The 20,061-nt window shown below is 43.2% G+C and overlaps 2 protein-coding genes across 3 annotated transcripts in view; both read right to left on the bottom strand.

The window, feature by feature from the left end:
* Nucleotides 1-9,444, bottom strand: part of LOC143341311 (uncharacterized) — a 345,306-nt gene extending 335,862 nt beyond the window's left edge. The window contains exon 1 of one of the 2 annotated variants that reach the window (XM_076764161.1): nt 8,720-9,444. The gene's annotated coding sequence lies outside the window, so the exon portion shown is untranslated. The remainder of the gene's footprint in view (nt 1-8,719) is intronic. The other variant, XM_076764160.1, reaches the window with a different exon arrangement.
* Nucleotides 1-20,061, bottom strand: part of LOC143341313 (uncharacterized) — a 152,920-nt gene that overhangs the window by 57,503 nt on the left and 75,356 nt on the right. The window contains exon 2 of the mRNA XM_076764162.1: nt 12,896-12,983. Coding sequence (XP_076620277.1) covers nt 12,896-12,983 — 88 coding nt within the window. The remainder of the gene's footprint in view (nt 1-12,895; nt 12,984-20,061) is intronic.

Genomic DNA, 20,061 nt, shown 5'->3' with positions numbered 1-20,061 from the left:
AAAAGTACGCGAGAGGAGTCTTCACAGAATTAATTGCCCCGATATTTATTCCTCGACATTAATTTTATTTAACCGGCCACTCGAGGAACCCCGAGAGCTCCGCGAACGTATAAAACCGTTCAAGAGTGTTTTCTCGCGTCTCTCGTTCAAAATATCGATAACCTTTTTTGCCCCGTTTCAAAGACTGAGTCTTTTCCCACCGAAAAAGACACCCTAAATGTCCATTTTTTTACCGTAGTCACGAGGAAACCCACTTAACCGCGTTTTCCCAGCGCAACGCGTCAGGCCAGCATTCGATGGCATCGAATTTCCACGAAAAGCAATGTCATCGACCTCTCCGAGTTTCCGTTCTCGAAATTATTGATGGCTCTTTGACTTCCAGCGCCGATTTCCATTGCAAAGACCCGCGATCGAGTGTTCTGCCACGCGTGCAAAGCCGCTGATATTCCTATGACGGTCTTTGCGACGGTTGCCCTATTGACAGCTGTTATAAAGTGTGCTTTGCTTTGCTTTGCTCTGCTTTCCGGGGGATAAACGTCTACTGCGCGCAGAGTGCGCGATAAAACTTTCTGCGCGACCGAAATGTCTACGAGCATTCGCGCCATCGGGAACGATTAATCATTCGACGACACGTTCGATGATTTCTGCTCTTTCGTTCCGCGCAATAAACGTCAACCACGCAGTTTCGTTCAAATTTTACGTTTTATTGTTTTTCCAGTATTTAAGAAATATGAAAACGTTGTGTAAAACGTCGTAACTTCTTTATACGCTCCATTCTCGAGGGAATTAATTTCAACGGTTCGTTGGGTACACGTGCTACTCGGTACGACTCGTCTGACCATAACTCATGCATGAACACGATAAGGATATGTGCAGGGATTCCTTAAGCTTAGGTCATATTAGCAAAGCTTGCTCTCAGCTCACGTTTCTCTGAAATCGATTTTCTGGAAAACGAAGTTTCGTACGAGAAGATTCTCTTCTAACGTTTTCAAGTTTCTTTTTTTGATCGTGGAAGTACTTGCCCTTTCGTTGTGAAACACCCGATATATAGTCATGAACATACTTTTGCGTAATGGATATTTAATAATAATAATCCGATTCAACAGGTTCTAATTAGTTAGCAGATAATACCATAGGACTATAAATTTAAGTAGAAATACCAGCGATGGTCAGACACTAACTTATTCATCAGTATGTAGATATCGTGAACAATTCGCAGTTGATTTTCTCGATAATAAAGGCTCGCACGACAAAATTTTATTGCACATTTTTTGTTTATTATTACGGGAAAAATCGCCCTCTGTAGCGACAGGAATTTTTCCGCGCCGTTTTACGAACAAATACACTCGATACTCGTTTTGACACAGTTTCGATTTAACACATTCTGGGAAAAGCAGGACTATTTTTATTCCTTGCATGAATTTTTCGCTCTAACGAGGTTCGAAACTAGAATTTTTTGAACATGTCCATTACACTGTCCAATGCACATTCAATACTTTTATTTGAACCCGTCGATAATTAAATATTGACATGCATCGAATGTCGACAAAGTAACTATTGTGTGCTGTTCGTTACGGTTAAATGTACACATAAAACCGTATGCTTTTTCTATCTAATAATTAATCTCGTAGATAAACTAGTCTAAAGATGAAAATTTTGTTCAAGTTTGTATTAGTATATTTAATCATGGAGAACGTTTTAGGAGTACGCTCAAGTTCTAAAAGTAAAAGTATATAAAGTGTACGCGTTATTAAACAGATTAGTATACATTAAATTCTTAACGATCCCTAATTTTCCCTGTACCCGGTTGTTGAATATGAGAAATTCTCTATTTTAACGTGAGTAATATGTTCTTTCTTACGCGATACTCGATGGAACGTAATTGTTGTGTAAAACAGAATATTTAACGGTATATTCGTTGCACGAAAATCGTAACAAAAATTCGTGTGCACAGTTTACTTTAACGAACCTTGTTAATTAAGAGCTACCCGATCAATCGATATGCTGGCTAAGCAAGAAGAAACATACCAAACTCTCGTTACACGAGTTGTGTGAAACTCTGGTCGCAAAAAGGGGTGCATTAAATCGCTCAATAACGTTACATATTCGAGGTAGACACAATGGGGCGCAGCAAGAACGATCTTTTCATACGATCGATCGGATTAAACCGCCCGACAAAGTGAAATTCATATTTCCAACGTTTAGCGGAAAAAAGTTTCGCCAACGCTGCGATTCTTTTACACGGAACTCCGTTGAAAAGCAGATTTCTCGTTTCCCGGGTGATTTTATTTACGCGTTTCGCGTTTGACTGCAAGACGGGGAAACCGTGGATCGAAAATTAAGCGAAACCAATTTCCCGTTACAAACGGCCAAACAACTCGGTCTTTGCTCTGACTCGCGCCAATTAGCGTTTAATTAGAAGTTTTCGCTAGGCGACATCGATATCCCTGACGCGTCTAATTTACTTGAAAATCAGTTTATGAGGCGGAATACAAGAATTGTGAAATAAAACAAGCAACGATCGTTTTACTAAATTGTTACGAGATTTTTAAGAGATTACGAAGAGAACTCGAAATTAAAATAAAATTAAAATAACGAAGAATACAGGGTTGTAATGTTTTGTCAGATGAGACAATTTCTTGACTTTCGAACAATTTGTATAGCATTGTCTGGACGAAAATGATTCTCTAAGTGTACCTTCTTGAAATGAGAAAGTAGTTTGTCGACGATTGCTAAATTATAGCGAACACGGGCCTGGACATTAGGGTAACGATTAACGGGAAATCACAAGGAGCTTCGAGTGGCGCTACCGTGATGTCGAACGAAACTTCGCGACCCGTGTGGGCGTTCATGAAAGTGTCATGGATAGGAAGTTGCAGAATGTTCGGAAACTCGGTTGCCGCTTGCTGTGGCGAATTGACCACGGTTATGGTGTATGCAGATGAACACGGAATATTGCAGTATTCGATATCACCTGCACTTACAATATCTTACATAAGTAAGTTTGCACGTGTGTGTCGAGGAAGCTACGCGAACTTGTCTTTATTAAAAACGTCCTGTGTATTTTCTTACTCGTTACGAGGGTCTGAAAAATTATGCGATGGTCGAAATACTCTAAAATAATCTCTTGAAAATTTCACGGAATGCAATTAATAAAAATGAAGATACATAGAATTTCATTCTACATTTTCGTTTCATTTTGTCATATGAAATGCTTACAATATCAATTACTAGTTTGTATATTGGTGGAGACATTTCTAAATAAAAAACTTTTTCATGCAATATTTTTAATAAAATACACTTCCAGCGTTGATTTGCTGTTTACATTGTAACGCACAAAAGCTATATGAATACGTGTAAATTTCAAGGGTCCATCTATGAATTATTTGATTCGTTATTCGTTAAGTGGATGGCCTATTTTGAAAAATTGATTCTTCGTTATTTCAGGCCAGTTGCCGTCAAATTAGAATGAGATTTCTTCGAACGGAAGATTCGTTCGAACAGCGCGAGAAATCGAGGTCACACTCCTTCGAATGGTATCGCAAAAATTGGACAAATATGGAACCGTTAAAGAGCCGTAGCGAAACGAAATTTGTCTAGCGGAATGACCAGCGAATAATAATGAAACGGCACTTGACTCGAATTTAAAAAATTCGTTAAACACCCTCGACCGTGGAATATGGGCCAACGAAATAAAAACGCGACCGCCTACTTCAACAACCGCCGCTAACGAACCCTTTAATCATTTAGCTTTATACCGAACCGTTCGAGGAGCTTTAAAGCGCTTGTTTTGGACGTTTTCTTCGACGCGTCGCGCTGAAAGCATTATTTCCACCGTATCGAAATAGCGATTTCGCCTATGCTACAAAAAGCTTCTCAAACACTATTACGCCAAATAAGATAAACAAACGGATTCAACGACTCCTTGAAATTGTAAACGTATGGATAGAAATTTTCCTCCATTTCAAGGACCAGTTCCATTTATCAAATCTCTTTCGAGCAATGATCTATTTTCGGAGAAAATATGGTGACCCAATAACGACGCCTTAAAACGTGGGTGGACTGAATTTGTAAACGTATGGATAGAAATTTTCCTCGATTTCGAGGACCAGTTCTATTTATCAAATCTCTTTCGAGCAATCTATTCTCGGAGAAAATTTGGTGACACAATAAAGACGCCTTACAACGTGGATGGACTGAATTTCTTGCATCTGAATTATAGTATTTATTTCTATTGCAAAGGTACGAAATTGATTCAGAAAAAATAGTTTTAGATATACAGAGTGTAACTGATATTCTGGATAGGCGTTGCATCGCATTTTGCATCGACCAATTTCTCTGAAAAACACTTTAGCCCGGTCCTCGCCAACGAGTTGCGAGTCGTATTTTATTCGAGACCGTAACCGTGTATCTTTAAACTATTGCTGCGATTGGCTATTGATTCGCGATCGGTCCCGAACGACGATGCAGGCTAATGCGTCCCCGGAGCACGCCGCGGATGCCTCGAATCGATGTCTCATCTAGCCGCGTTTCAAAGCGCGCGGGAAACGAGACGAGAGAAAGAGAGAGAGAGAGAAAAAAAAATACAACGCTCGAGAGACAGAGTGTCGCGGCGGACCGTCGTTTTTCCGACAGTTTTTAATCGATGCACCCAATTACACACGGTGCATTGCCGTGTTTCGCAGCTAATTTCTCGTTATCGTTCCGGATAAAAGCGGCCGAGTTGCCAGCCCCGATTAACGCACGGAATTGTACGGATCGAAGCATTAACCGCACGACTATATAAACGCAGTTTATTCCCATCGTTATAGAACGGGGAGGGGGATTAAAAGCTTATGATCGACGTTCTCGTTCGGGTTCGTTTCCCCGATATTCTCCTTCTTCGTCGTTGCACATTCCGTTCCCATCGATCTCATGCGTGACACGCTCCTGGGTATCTTCACTTTCTCAAAAATAAGATTTTTCGGGCGATGACAGTCTCGTATAAATTGGTAATTTAATTCGTCGATTGTGACAAAATTATCGTCGAAAATAAACCAGTAATTTATTAAGAATCTTATTCTTTTTGTATATAATTTTAACGCAAAGGAGTTGTCATATGCTATCGATGATTTGATGTAGTTTCGCGTTTGATGCAATATTTTTTTATCTGGACTTTCGCGACACGGTGAACTGCCTTCTAAAAGATTATGCGAAGGTATAATTGGTTTTTTAAATTATCGTCGATAGTAAACCAGTAATTTTTTAAGAATTCTATATTTTTTTATGTATAATTTTAATGCAAAGGGATTGTGATATGTATTGGAAATCGATGATTTGATCGGCCCTGATATAGTTTCGCGTCGGATACAATATTCTTTTATTTGGACTTTCGCGACACGGTACCTTCTAAAAGATTGCGCGAAGGTGTAATTGCGTGTTTTTAAAGTTCCCGGCAATCCGACGAAGTTTCGCTCGGAACAGTTTTTAAAAAGTAATATACATCTGCGAAGTTGCTGGGTGGGGTGTATTGTCTTGGAGCGCGGGTGGTGAAACGCGGCTGACAATGGACGATCCGCTTTCCCTCGCGCGTTGACCCAGCTCTCCACCATTTTCTCCCGTATTTTGGTTCTGCAGGTTAGTCGTGCCTCGATATGCATTGTCCCGGCCTCGCGTGCGTGCATTAGTTTCAAAATTATTGGGTCGAAATTTGTTCCGAGCGATAAAATCTTCCCAACGACCTGCAATCCCATTCGATCCACTAACAATAAGTTTAGAGAACAGCAACAGCTATCTATTATACGAAGGAATATATATTCTCGACGAATGTGAACACAATAATATAAAGAATAATCGTCTTTAAAAGGAAGTACTTTCAATATAAACATTTGCATACTGTATCTGCCATTTAGATAATCTAAAACGACTCTTTGTTGTACAATGACGAGTATGACTCGTTACAAGTTCACAAATTCAAGATTTCACAAATATGAAGCTATTCACTCGTCTTATATTATATTAAAATCAAGACATTCTTACATTCACGAGTACGAACAAATTTAAACAAAATTAAATAGTATACGTTTGAAAAATTACATTAAATCGTACGTCAAAGGGTTAATATAGAAAATAAAGTTGATTATTTCGTAATACTACATGTATTTAATTCGTTCTTTCAAACATCTTTCAGAGAACAATTCTTATAATCGACGCTCGAGTGCACCACGATTTCGTAACGTCACAACGACGCAAAATGGCGCGCTAAACGAAAGAACGGAAACGATAACGGCGCGGAGCTTCGATTCGAACTGCGTTACGTTCTTCCCGTAAAATCGTCCGTACGCTTGTTCGTAACGGTTATCTAGATTTCGCGTAAAAGTACGATTACTCGGCTCCCGCCGTGGCACAGGTTACCGCGCATAATTAACGACCGAACATTAACTTCATTCGGGCCGTGTCAAGTGACACTGATCAGGCTAATCGGATCAATACGGAAGATTATTAACGCCCGACGTGGACGGAGGTGGAAATTATCCGTTCCTTTTTCACCGGTTCTCCGTTCTATGGCGTCTCCCGGTCGCCTGGCTCCTTTTATTAATTTTTCCACCCGGAAATCGACCGGCTCCTGTTGCACCCGTTAAACTCTTAAAACTCGTCCGCGAAAATGCGACTCGCGAGCAGAAAATCCCGTTAAAGAGCTTCGGGAGACAGGCGCCCCGGGAAATCGTTGCAATTTTACGGATAATTTGCACGCCCTGGCCGCCGACGGCGACGTCCCGCCTCGCTAAAATATGAACGCGAATTACCGCGACGAATTAAGACTGCGTAGGAAAATTAACGCGGTTCCATCGACGAGTCTGAGAGGCTCAAAGATCGATTTCCCTTCTTGACACTGGTTTTCAAAGTCACAGAAAAATAGACACTATTGTACCATTCGACATTACTTAATACAGGATGTAACTCGTTATAAACACGCCCATTATTAAGAAGTGCTTATATTTAAAAAGAAGCTCTATCGCTCGGTTTTTATCAGTAAAAACAAGACCGCTTAATCGGTGGATAGCTTCTTCGTGCACCTTTGTTCGAACGCCGAGTTCAACAACCGTAATAACGCCAAAAGAGCATCGTTAGTCGGAAAAGAGCTGTCACGAGTAATTTAAACAAGCGTCTTTCGGTCGCGACGCGCACGCCGTATTCGGACGACGGGAACGTCGCGACGCTTTAAATAATTCTTCTCGTGTTTGTACGAACGCAGACCGTGGCAAGCAACGCGTTCGCGTTTTACGCGTTTACAATTGCTAACGAGCGCCGTGAATAAATACCACGTATTCCGTGTTACCCCGAGCGAACGCAATTGGACGTCCTTTTTATTCCGGTGTAACAATCCCTGCGGCCCCGAGACCGCTGAAAATTCAATATTTGGGCCAATTTCGATCGACCGCGATCGAACCCAGCTCCTTCGATAATATACACGGGCATTTAAGTCGAGCGCCAACTGCTAACGATCCATTAAAACGGAATAGAAATTTTTTAACACCACGATACCACATCAGTTTAATAACTGAATACTGTTCTCTTCTCCATAACTGTAACTGTTTTTTAGCGACCTTGACCAAAACCACCACACAATGACTTCGTATTAAATACTATACTGTTTCGTACGTTCTTTTCTATTATTGAGCGTACGAGTTATCCAGCTTTGAGGGAAATAATTCTGAAAACAAATTTGAAATTGATAGACGTACTCACCCAGACGGTATCCTGCATTGACACTCTCAGGTAGCCGGGGCATACCATGCAACGGAGACTTCCCACAAATTGTCTAATCACGTCGACGACATTCAGGAAACGTACGTTCCCATGGCGTTGCATTAACGTCCTGGCGATTCATATTCATGCGGCACAGGTTCAACGGGTCACGTTAATAATGCGTGCTCCACGTATCAAAAATTACGCCACCGCCGCGTTCGAGTCTGTTCGCGTATCCGGTTTCGCGGCGCGATTTTAATAACAGGCCGGTTATTTTAAAATCGCGAATTATACCGTTAACTTTCCGTGTTATTGTTAATTAATTGATCGTTACACGGTTTACTTGCGCAAATTAGTTTACATTATGCGAATATTTAATATGCAATTTTCGCCGCGCGGCGCCGGGAAATCGTTTAAAACGCAATTTTGTCGAGCGGGCCAGGCAGGGGGGCGTAAATATTCATGTAATTTTGATGCACTCCATTTAATGCGCCGCGATTAAGAATCATTTAACGAGTCAGATTTTCAGCGGCACGATAATTATGCCGGCCGGCGAGTAAGTCGACTGGTTCCGCGGCCGAAATAAATATTATGGCGAAACAACGGGGGGGGGGAGCCCGCCGCCTAATTGCCTCGACATACGCGACTACGAGTTACCAACGCTCAAGAAAGCCCCAGGTCACCGAACCGAACCCTCAACTTTGGCCACCCTCGAAAACTTCCTGCATTCATAATTATCGCGAGAGACTTCGATCGTTATTATCGCCCCTAATCGAACTGCAACGAGAAAAGAATTCGTCGAGCACGGAGAAGAAGAATGAAATATGTGGTGGAAATCGATCTTATTAATATTCGAGGCAAAGTGCAAATCGTAGTAAATATTTCCCAGTGTCACCGACGTCGAACGGAAATAACGATTAATGGTGACGCGTTCGAAACTAAAAAAAATCGATCGACAGGAAGACCGCGAATGCGTAGGTGAAAAATTTACTTGAATTACCTCGCTGCGCCGAATGGCAGTGAACTTTGCAACGCAGACAGGACGTCTGCCAGTGGCGCGCGGCGTGGATGCAACCTGGCGCCACGATGGAAATTATGTTTGCATAATTTTCAATTCCGTGAACGCCCTCCGGAGGATCGAGTGTATGCACCGTACGAAGAGTCACGTGATTACGAAAAAATAACGAGCGCCGTTTTTGTATTTCGAACGATCGGGACCGGACGAAAAATCAACGTGACCGGGCACGGAACGCGGTAACCTTTTTTTTTTTTTTTATTTTCACGTCGATCGTTCCGTCCAGCACTCGCGATCAACACATTTCAACAACTCGGTAGTCTATTTGGAACATTCAGAGTTTCGAGATCGATTTCTCAGCGATTCACTTTATTCGACGAGTCTTTTTCAAACTTCTGGCGCACTCAGGTTGCACGTGAACGGTCCTCGATGGATTATCAAACTTCCAACAACTGTTGTATTTTATTTAATAGTTTTTCGTTCGACGTTACCGCGCACTGGAAGATCGCGAACGAGTTTCTATCACTTCGAGTTCAATGTCTACCGTGACTCGTGCGCCCTCGGTCCACCGTTCGGTGCGGATCGTGGGAACGAAGGGCGTCGCGACGCGAATAGCACTGACTCTCGCAGATTCTCCGTTTCCCGCAGAAGCTTCCAACGCCGTCCTCCCCTCCCACAACCCCTGGTCGGTTGGCCTTGCTCAGCGGAGCTTCTACCCCTCTTTCGACGACCACCGCCGCCGTCAGCCACCCCGTCCGTTAGGCGCTTTCAGCGCAAGCGCCTCGGCTTTTTTGCGGACTCTGCCCTATCCTAATTCATATCCGCGTAAGTACGGTTACGTCCAGCCGGCAGGACAACGAAAATTTCTCGTTTTACCACATCGTCTTGCGGTTTTCACGGATTACGAGCGCCCGGGGGCTGTTTCTTCTTTTTTTCTTCTTTTTTTTTTTCTTTATTTTTATTATGCTCCCGCAATGTGAAATGCCTTCCAACCCTTCGTCCTCGGTGGGAACTGCAACCGTGGCCGACTCCGTCCCACCCACTCTAATCTTTCCCTTTTTTTTCCGCGTCTCAGCGTTTCTTCGTCCATGAAACGGTCGCGGTTCCTTCCCGGAGAAATCGAGACGTACTTTTATTGGCTCCACGATTTCGTTGCGCTGTTTACGCTCGCGATAGGGGCGAATTGGCTAATTAATACCCGTTGAGTACACGTGGTACAATTATTTTATTATTATTAGAGCTCATTCAGATGCTTTTCGCTGTTCTACTATTTATTTTATATATTTGAAATGTCCCCTGCGTATAAAATCAATCTTGACACGAGGACACCTCTTCTGTATCAAATACCAAATTTTGGAGCAAATACTGAGCACTCGTTTGCCATCCTACCTGTAATATATAATTCGATCCGCACTAACCTCCCTTACTATGCAATTGACACCCATTCCACCCATTTTCGACTACATCTATTCGACTCAATCGTCCGTTCGTACAAATTTCGAGCCAGCGTTTCCTATACGCCAATATTATACTATAACTCCCATCCCTCCGATATTCGTAACTCGCGAACCTATACTTCTTGCAATCGCAATTTATCCCAATTTCTATCAATTATAATCCATTCAAAATTTTTTGCGTGTTATTCACTTCTCAATTTTTACGTGTCCCAAAAAAAATTTTTAAATATTCATCGACGAAATCCTCCGTTACAAAACGTAGAAACCCTCGTAAAATTAAACACGCTGCTCGAGTTAACAATTTATTTAAGGGCCCGCGTCTTCATCGCGAGTACTTACGAGCAAAGGTTGTACGGATAATTAGCAGCGCTGTCTGCCCCCCCGGAACTAAATATCCGCGTAAAACGCGCCTAACGAAGAGCAACGTTGGCAACCCTTTATCCGGGGAACGCAACCGCACGAATCTGGCTCGGATAAAAAGCGACGGCGCTCTCACGGCGCGAAAGTACGAGCCTGAAAAATCAGGTCGTTAAATTGACAAATCGAGCGTGGCATCATCCCGAAGTCTTGTAAACAGGCACCGCTAATGAAGCATCCTACCGAGACCGGTAGACGACGCAGCGCGACCAACATTTTTCACTCATCGACGACGAAGGATGATCTGAAAACTCCGGCACCGCCGCGAGAGTGATGCCGTCAACACGATGTAGCTGGCGGTTGAAACCTGCTCGAGAATTAAAATTACCCTGGAGAATGCTCACCGCTAAGGCTCGAGCCTCCTCTTCACGCTTCGCTTATTATTTCCCGTTCTGCTCGAGTCGAGCCACTGGAAAGGCTAAAAAGACTTAGGAACGATCGAAGTTTTCAGCATTTCCAGACGAGCGTAATAAATTTCAACGTTAATACGATCCAAACTAGAACACTGTTCAACAGTACACTAAAAATGATAGACCCGATTCAAAACGCCGCCCTAAAGTTACAGAACCACACTAGTTTCAATCCAAGGAAACATCACTCGAACAAAGGAGGAAATTATTAAATTTAAAATACGCTAAAATGTCTTCGACCCCAGGTAACCCGACCTACAACTTATTTACAAATAGATACATGCACTTGATAAGGATAAAATCCATATCACTAATTCCTCTCTATGGTAGAATAACCAAATTAAGTAGCTCTGATCACATCGTCACCAACTATTGCACGTAGTCACGAGAAAACAGCTCCATGGATCTTAAAAATTACTGAAGTAAATGTAGATCCAACAATTATACAAGCAATACCTAAACTGCCAAAAAATATACACCGATCGAAATTGAAGTGTGAAGAATACGTGTTCTTTTGGCACAGTAGCCTTTGAGAGAACATGCGTAACTGTACTATTCCTAAATTTAAATGAATAAAACTTCTGTGAGTCAAGTAAATTTTTTAAATAAAAACTCTCGTTTTCTTGTTCTTGGTATAGTAACAGCAATTTAAATGATTTTAACGAGCTATAATATATTGGAAAACGTGGTAGGTGATACCAAATGGCGGAGTAGAGGCATTGAATATGAAAACTGTATAAAAAATTCACTTAGAATTTTGCCACGATAGTAGAGGCCGTGTTACTAACATGACAGATATTCAGTGCATTATGCATTCGGTGTAAGAACTGCCATTAATGATACTTCGAATAGGACGCGAGAGACCAATTTCGTGGGGCATGGAATACTATGTAAACCATTCGAAATAAATTTGGATCAATTACCAAGATACCTAATTCCCGTGACAAAATAAATACTGTACTAGTAATTCGACTCAATGCTCATGGCGCGCAGTAAATGGAGAATGCACAGCCAAAACCCGCGAATAAATAGAAACTACTCAACTTATTCGGGGATCCCGTTCCACCCAGGATCGAACCGTCTCGCAATCATATCGTTTCCTCGATCGCGCAGACCCCGCGGGTCGAGGGTTCGCCATTTATTTCGCGGCCGGCCATTATTTCGAGATTGTTAAGGGCCGTTACACCGAAATTGCTTCCGAAGAAACGTAACCGTTTGCATTATTCAGTTCCGGGGCTCACGTGGGAGCGTATCGGCGAGCCGGGCGGACACCGAACTCTCGGCGGCGCGCATTTGTCACGAAACTGCGCGCCGCGCCGTCGACCGGAAGTTTCCGCGTAACACGGTGTGCCCGGTGGCTCCTCTAATTCTGTCGGTACCCCAGGTCGAGGAGTCGGACGACGGACAATCGCGACGCGATCGTCGGGAGTGTGTTCGAGCTACGCAATAACGACGGGGGCCGAACTCGCCCCCGCAATAAGTTCGACGATTGCGCGCGAGCGGTGCTCGAGGAAATTAAAACTTGCGCAATTTGGGCACGGGGGTATCCCTAGGTAACTCTGGCCAGGTTTATCAGCCGCGGGCTCGATGTTTCCGGGCGGCGGGACGAAACAAAGCTCGGTTTTCCGGGTGAACGCGAACCGGAGTGGCGCGACGGAAGAAACGAACGTGCCCACGCGCGGGAAAAAGACGCGACGAGTACCCGTAAATACTCGGGCGAACGGTCTCGCGCCTCCGTATTAGCGTTCGCAACCTACTTTCCATTGTTTGGCTCCGAATTCCGGGTCTGGGGTCTCTGGAGCTCTGGACGAGTCGCTAAATGAAAATATAGACTCGAGCCAGAACGAAGAATAGGTGAATTTACTTACGATTGCAGTTTGGAGCGAAGAAGATGTCGTTTGAGTACCTTCCCTCGATGATAGAGTCTAAATCTCTTGAGTTTCATCCCTTGGGAATCTGCAAAATAGAAAATAGATTCTGCTTAGTCGAATAGGGTTGCTCGTTTCAACAGGGAAATATTTTAGAACTGGTTTGATATAAGCGGTGGAATATTCGAAACTGGAATCGAATTTCCACAATTTAACGATGGGAAATGTAATACAGTATTCGATGCAATTTTGGAGTCGTAAGTGATTCTGATAGTCAATTCGGGGTATCCTAGATCGATCGAACATACCTGCCCGGAATTAGAACGCTTCTATGCATACTTGGATAAAAGTTTCCCTTCCTGTTTCCAGCATCGCTCAGCAATAAATGGACTGATGTGCATGTAACGAAACTATGTCTGATAGTTGTGTGTTAACCCCGCGTTCAGAATAGTTTCGAACATCGAAATTGGATAATACGCGATGTACTCGCAGCAAACGGATATATTATTTTTATAGTAATCTCGTTCTATCTGAATCGTATTCTATTTACAATATAAATATCGTACGATGCGTCGAAGAAAATATTTTTATCTTTTAATATTTTTCTCCGATGAAACCAGATTATATTCTAATCTTAATAGTGACTATAATTTAGAACCGTGTTTATAATAGAGTATAGAATAAAAATAGCGTCCGTTTTATTAAACGTCTAGAGCAAAAGACCCCCTTAACTAGTTCGTTCGACGAGCTTTCGAAAGTTTCGTGCCACCATTATACAGGTAGGGAAACCGGGGTGAATCTGCGGAACAAGTTATGCAGGATAACGTCGGGTACCTCGACTAAATCAAAACTGTAATCTAGCCGGAAGAAGTGGATGCTGAAAGTAACGCTAGAACCTCGGCAACGATTGCTTCGTAATAACGTGCAGGCGCTCGACGAAAATATAGAGCAAGAGAAACCTGACCGTATTTGATCCTCGGATCTGAAACTGTGCCAACTGGATGAACTTACACCGAAATGAATTGGAGATTGAGTACGCTTTGCAAGGAATTTCACTACCGCCGACCAAGGAGCGGCTCCTTCTACCTCATGAATTTCATCAGTATCTTACGGGGCTTCATAAATTCCCAAACAATCCTTAAATCGTTCGCCAGACTAACGCGTTATTTGTTTCGAAACTTCGAATCGAACCGGTCGTATCCGCCTCGATTTCACTTCTTTGCTCGGCAATAATCGGGGGAAAATTATTTTTCTCCCTTTCCCGAAACTGTTTCCCAACGGCCACTCGAGATACGCGCCCCCCACCCCTCCACTCGAAAGTTGGCGCACGATTTCTCGATCGATTTCGAAATAATCTCACGGTCGATGTAATTACGCTGCCTCTTTCGGCGGAATCACAGGAACTGCGTTTTCTTTTGATCCGATTGGATTCGTGGCTCAATCACCGGTTCCCGATGCTTATTTTCTGTTCATAGGACGAGAAAGAAGGAGACTCTGTACAAAACTCCTCTGTAGGAGACATGTCGAACCTTGGTCCTTTGAGGACCATTCGAGCTTTGATCAGCGATAGCCGGGGTTCCCTCTGATTGTTCCACGTCCCTCTTTCATTTTATTGCAGCGAATCGCACGTAACGATGTCCCCTTTGCCGCAGCATCTGATACGCGCGACGAAAGTTTTTGTATTGAAACGAGGTGTTCTTAACCGTCAACTTTCATTTTCTTCGGAACGACGAACGGACAACGGCGGGGAAAATATTTTGAAAATACTTGTTAGGCTCCCGACGACAAAACTCTTCGTCGTTTATCAAGAGATACTCAAAAGAAACGATTAAATTGGTCGCAGAAATTCCACAGGATTTATCGTATCGATAAGATTATAGTTAAAATTAGTACTGGCAGTACTTGTTGAATTTTTTTGTAATCGACTATTTTGTGCAACGATCACGTATCTAATTTGTTTTCGAGCTTCGTGAAATAAAGAAGAATAAAAATCAAATGAAATAAAAGTATTAACTGTGATGGTGTTGGAGAAAGCGTATTGTGTTAGAACATTTGGAAGCTTGCCAGCGAAATAGCAGCCGAAACGTGAAAATTTTCTGAAAATAATGCAATTTCACCGTGACTCTTTGCTCAGCTAGTTAATATTGTACAGCTGCACGTCTCAGGCAAAGATTGCTGCAGACCGCCAACGACTTTCGCGTGAGCTTCAACCTAATGAAAGCTTCCAAATTGTTTTTTGACCCAAAATATTTAAATTCAGCATTTCACAAATATTCACGCTACGATCAATAAATAAAATATCAAGTTTATCGATCGCACGCAGGTATACTAGTTAATATCGAAAGGAGTATTGACGTACAGTTTTTCGTTATTTTCGAAAATTCTCAGGTTACATATTTTAGAATCACGATTCCGTATTAAATAGAAGCTAACTCAACAAAAAACACAATAAAGAAACCCTCGTTTGAAGTTCGCTGAAACAGTTTCTCGCAAAGAGATCCAGTAATATAAACATCAAAAATTAAAAATTGTACTTGGAAATACAGGATTGGACGGGAATTTACAACTTGAAACAACCTTTACATTGTTCCGTGCGACTGTCCAGAAGATGCACGGTCATCAGGAGCGTGTTCGACGACAGGATCTAATACCGTGCGACAAAAAGTGTTTGCAACTAGTTAAACTCGTTCTCCACGAGCCGGGTGGGTTAATTTATGCTTCTCACGTGCTTGATTCATCCCTGAAGTTACTTGCCCCGGAACAGTTAATTCCACTCAACGATGGAGAGGAACAGAAAGCTGCGGAAGGACCATAGAACCGACGACGAAGAACAGAGGGAATATAAGAGCGACGGAACACAGTGTACGTATCCTAAGACAATGAATATTCCGGTGTTGACTGTGCCGATAAAAGAAACTCCTGACTAGTTGGGACGGTCCAACTTCGAGGATCATTGTGCTATCTGTCCCGTTACTCCGTTATGGTCTACGTTACGCCGACCGGGACTTTATTTTGGAACTAGGAAAGGAAACGTTAAAAGGAGAGGAGCAAAAGGACGCGACGGTTAGAAAGCTGGCCGCGAAATCTGCATAAATTTTGACCGCCATTACGCGAGATAGCTGTTCGTGCATGGGGAGGAAGTTAACAGGAAACGCAGAAAACGATAAAGCTAGGCGAAAAATCTTACTAGCGAACGTAATCGCTGCACGCAATTTTCCGAAATTACGAAAGGCTTCTACGTCCGCTAGCTTCACCGATTTCGGTAATTCGTATTCCTGTTTCGTAGCTATTTGAACAGAGAACATAAAATCCACGCGATTTAATTTTTCCCGAAACGGTTATTGGATCGAAACGTTGAATCGAATATAAGGTGCTAGTAAATTAATCAACGTTTTATCTCGCTGTTGCGATCGACTCGTCTCATTATCGACATAAATCACGAGAATTGATGGATGTAACGGAGCGAAGGTGCTCCGGCCAAGGCAGAAGTCGTTCCTCGTTTCGGTCGAAAGAATCCCGTCGGTCCGTCCCTGCGCGATCTCTTTAATCAGGTGGGTGCATTTTTCTTCCGGTAAGTGGCGATTCTCTTATCTGGGCTCCCTCCGCCAATTCTCCGCCCAGTTCGCTCGCTCCTCCAACCCGGGTGCCAAGCAACGTAACTGCTGCTGCAACTCGCCGCGATTGTCCTGCCGGAGTTAGGTGCTTTCGTGGGTGGGACGAAGACAAACTCCGGAGCGACGGGGCGCTAAAGGAAGACGGAACGACGACGACGACGCAGGAAGAGCGGTAAAAGTAGAAGGGAAAACTGTACTTTCGGGGAAGTAAAAGAGAACGAACGCCGGAGCTGGGCGGTACACGAATAGCGACTTCATTTAGTTGCGAATATAAACTCCCCTTTCCTGGGAAACAAATATTACGAACACTTAACGTTCGAACGTACGTCAAGGGAAGAAGGCAGAGTAGGTACGTGACCCGGACCCGTATGCACGGCGAGAAAGCAAAGGAAATCACTGCCTGCATGCGCCGGAAAGAGCGAATTTTGCATTTTAACGAAGCAGATATACCGGCTGATATTAACACTAAACCTACCGACACTTCATGTACACCCATTCCTACCATGACTGGCCAAATGACCATTCGTTCTCTCTTTTACCAGGCAACATACTCTAAATGTTTGCACTCTGTGTATAAAATATTGTCTCGTTTATGTTGCATATTTTTTCTTAAAGCGTGCATTTTAAGAATCTGCACAAAAGTGTTCAGTAATTTTACTCTGAATCTGCATACTTAGTATTCTAACTTCGCAGAGGAAATTTATAAACTACTTCGATATTTGTTAGTATTCACCGAAGAGAAAATAAAACGCCCTTGGAGACAAATTTTGTTTCAAAAAAATGCTGGCTAGTAATTACGCAAACACCCTATATACTAATTGAAGCTCATTTCCAATTAAAAAGACATTCTAGAGTCCAGTGTTCGTCGCACACTGGTTGTATAATCGATAAAAATCACTGAAACTTTTTTAAGTATGTAGCGTCAAAGTAACTGTGAAAATAAACATAGAAGACAGCATAAATAGTAATAGTTGGCATAGTCATTGGATAGGGGATGAAATTCCCTTTAAAATGAGCGTTCGAACAAGTCGATAGCTCAATTAGTTCCGGAGATATGAAGATTTTAATTTCAAGTCGATCGGATGAGACCGAAGCGTTTGTTTACGTCGCGTGATCAATGAACTTTCTTACTACGGCCTTGCAAGGTCGTTGACCGTACGCGCGCGTAGTAAATAGTACACGTGATGTCACTCGTCACTCGGTTAATGGGTCAACGTGCGAGAAGGAGGTCCGACGCGTCAGACGGAGACAGAGATAGTCGAATTAAAAAAATTACCTTTTACATAAATTACTATATCTCCGAAACGGGAAGTCGGATCGACAAAATCCAAAAACCATGTTAAAGGGGAAGCCTTACCGCTTCTAACAGTGGCTCAATAATGGATAAAGCACTAGTAACTTCGAAACTGCACGAGTCTAAAGTTTTAATATTTTTTTGAAACACTTAGAGTTAAACCTGTACAAAATACCGACTTTGTCATTTTTAATTCGTGCTTTATCAACATAGTGCGTACCCAGAAACGAGACGGAGTTAAAAGAGTTAAAAAGACACTTTTCACTGGCTTCTCGGGACTTCTCATAGCTTTACAGCAACGTGTTTCAGCAAAGGGAATTTAACAGAGTTAAAAATCGTGCGAATCGTCGGTGCTGTTGATCAAAACTCGATGCAGAGCTTCTGCCTTCGAGCCCTGGGTCCGTCGTAAAACCGGCAATGTTGCAAAACATGCTATCCAACCTATGAATCCACTGGTATCCGCGTGTTTACGGAGTGCTTCGAACGAATATCGCTGCAACGAACGCTCTCGAACGCTTCCCGTCCACGGTGGCTGATTTATTATCAGATCGACGAACTTCGACGGTTCCTGTTTCGACGTTTGCGCGTTCACCGGCGATAGCGATCCAGGGTAACGGTATAGTCTACGCGAGTCACGGCCATACGAAAGATCTACGATGGCACCGCGTAATTTGCCGAAGCAGATACGCGTCGTGCTCGGGATTTCGAACGCGTCCGCGAACTTTATGACGCGAACACTAGACGTTACCTCCGTGAAACTACAATGCCGTCGAACGCAGTAACTAGTTTATGCGTTTTTATCTTTCCCAATTAACCGTTTCTGGCCGTCTTCGATACTTGATAACGGCAAGTCAGTGTTTCAAAATATTCTGAACCTTCGATCACTTCCACAGTTTATTCACAGTGGTTGCACTTCCCTTTTTATTTTAACACAGTTTCAACTTTCAATGTAGATTACAGTAATGTCTACATTGTACGATACAGAGGTTCCCTGCGTGAATAGAGTACATTCTTTTAGAAAGGAATATGCGCCATTGCAAACAATATTTGATCTTATATCCGACTAAGTACTACGGGCGGTTTTGAAAAGGGTGAAAAGTCGGACGGGGGCGGCCCCAGAGCAGAAATTCCATCGAACGAGTCGCTTGGTGCGCTGGGAACGCAGGGAAAGAGCGACGCTATACGTTGGAGGATTCCCTGAAGAGGTGCGCTGGTCGGCCCTTCAGCTTGCACACACCGACGCGAATCAAAGCGGCTGGGAAAAAGCGAGCGCTGAAAAATAGTTTTTCCGAGCGACTACGTGCGGTACCAGCGCGAATTGCCGGTTATTGTTTCGATTTCTGGTTGGTGCGCGATGAAAGGCGATACCGCGTTGCGGTCGACGGAAGACGAGAGGAAAGATGAAGCTGGATGCACGGATCCAGGCAACGAACAACCAGGGGGAGATCTCGCTAGAAAACGGTCAAGCTTCTTTGAAAACTTCCAGAAACTGGATTCGAGCTCGCTCGATGCCAGGGAAACTTACGGACTCTAAGCGTGCGCTATCCGAGGGATTGCAAGGAATCGTTGTTCTATAGCGGGCGTAATAGTAACGAAGTTTCGGGATTAGCCGGGGAAAAAGGATGTTAAACAGAGTTGAAAGCGGTTACGAAGGATCGAAGAAAGTTTAAAGCTCCGCGGCTATTGATTTTTTCACCGTTCGGTGCTCTTCGAGCACCAATAATTTATACAATCACACAGTGGGAGTAGATGCCATCCGGACGACAGAGAAATAAAGATTTTACGGTCTTTCGACGTCCGACCGGAATATTAGTTACTCGTGGATGAATATCTTCCAGGTATTGGAAGATTAATATATTCTTCGAAGACCTCCGGGGTAACAGCCTCGATCCTTTATTAATCCGTACTTCACATTCGAGCTAGCCAATTTTCTAAATTAATTTTACAGGAATTCCTTCGATTACCGATAGTATCGTGTAATACAGTGTTATCGCAGATTCTGATGTCAATCGCGTTGGAATGTGGCGAAACTGCGGCAATCGATCTGGCCCCATCTCACGAAGACGAGGGTAGAATGTTATTTATGAAACGTCTGGGGTTGCGTTGTTCGCGAAAATAGGGGTAACTTGGTTGAATGACGGAACGGCAATAGCAGTATTCGTTGCGGATGGACAGTTTCGATAAGGAAGGCCCACGAAATGTTCAGAAAAAGATGGCCCGGGCAAAAATGTCCCGAACGAGCGTGGGATAGGAAGTTT

This window comes from Colletes latitarsis, chromosome 4 (assembly GCF_051014445.1).
Source record: "Colletes latitarsis isolate SP2378_abdomen chromosome 4, iyColLati1, whole genome shotgun sequence".
NCBI lineage: Eukaryota > Metazoa > Arthropoda > Insecta > Hymenoptera > Colletidae > Colletes > Colletes latitarsis.
Note: the sequence above shows the minus strand (reverse complement) of the source record. Positions and strands in the feature narration are given on the sequence as shown.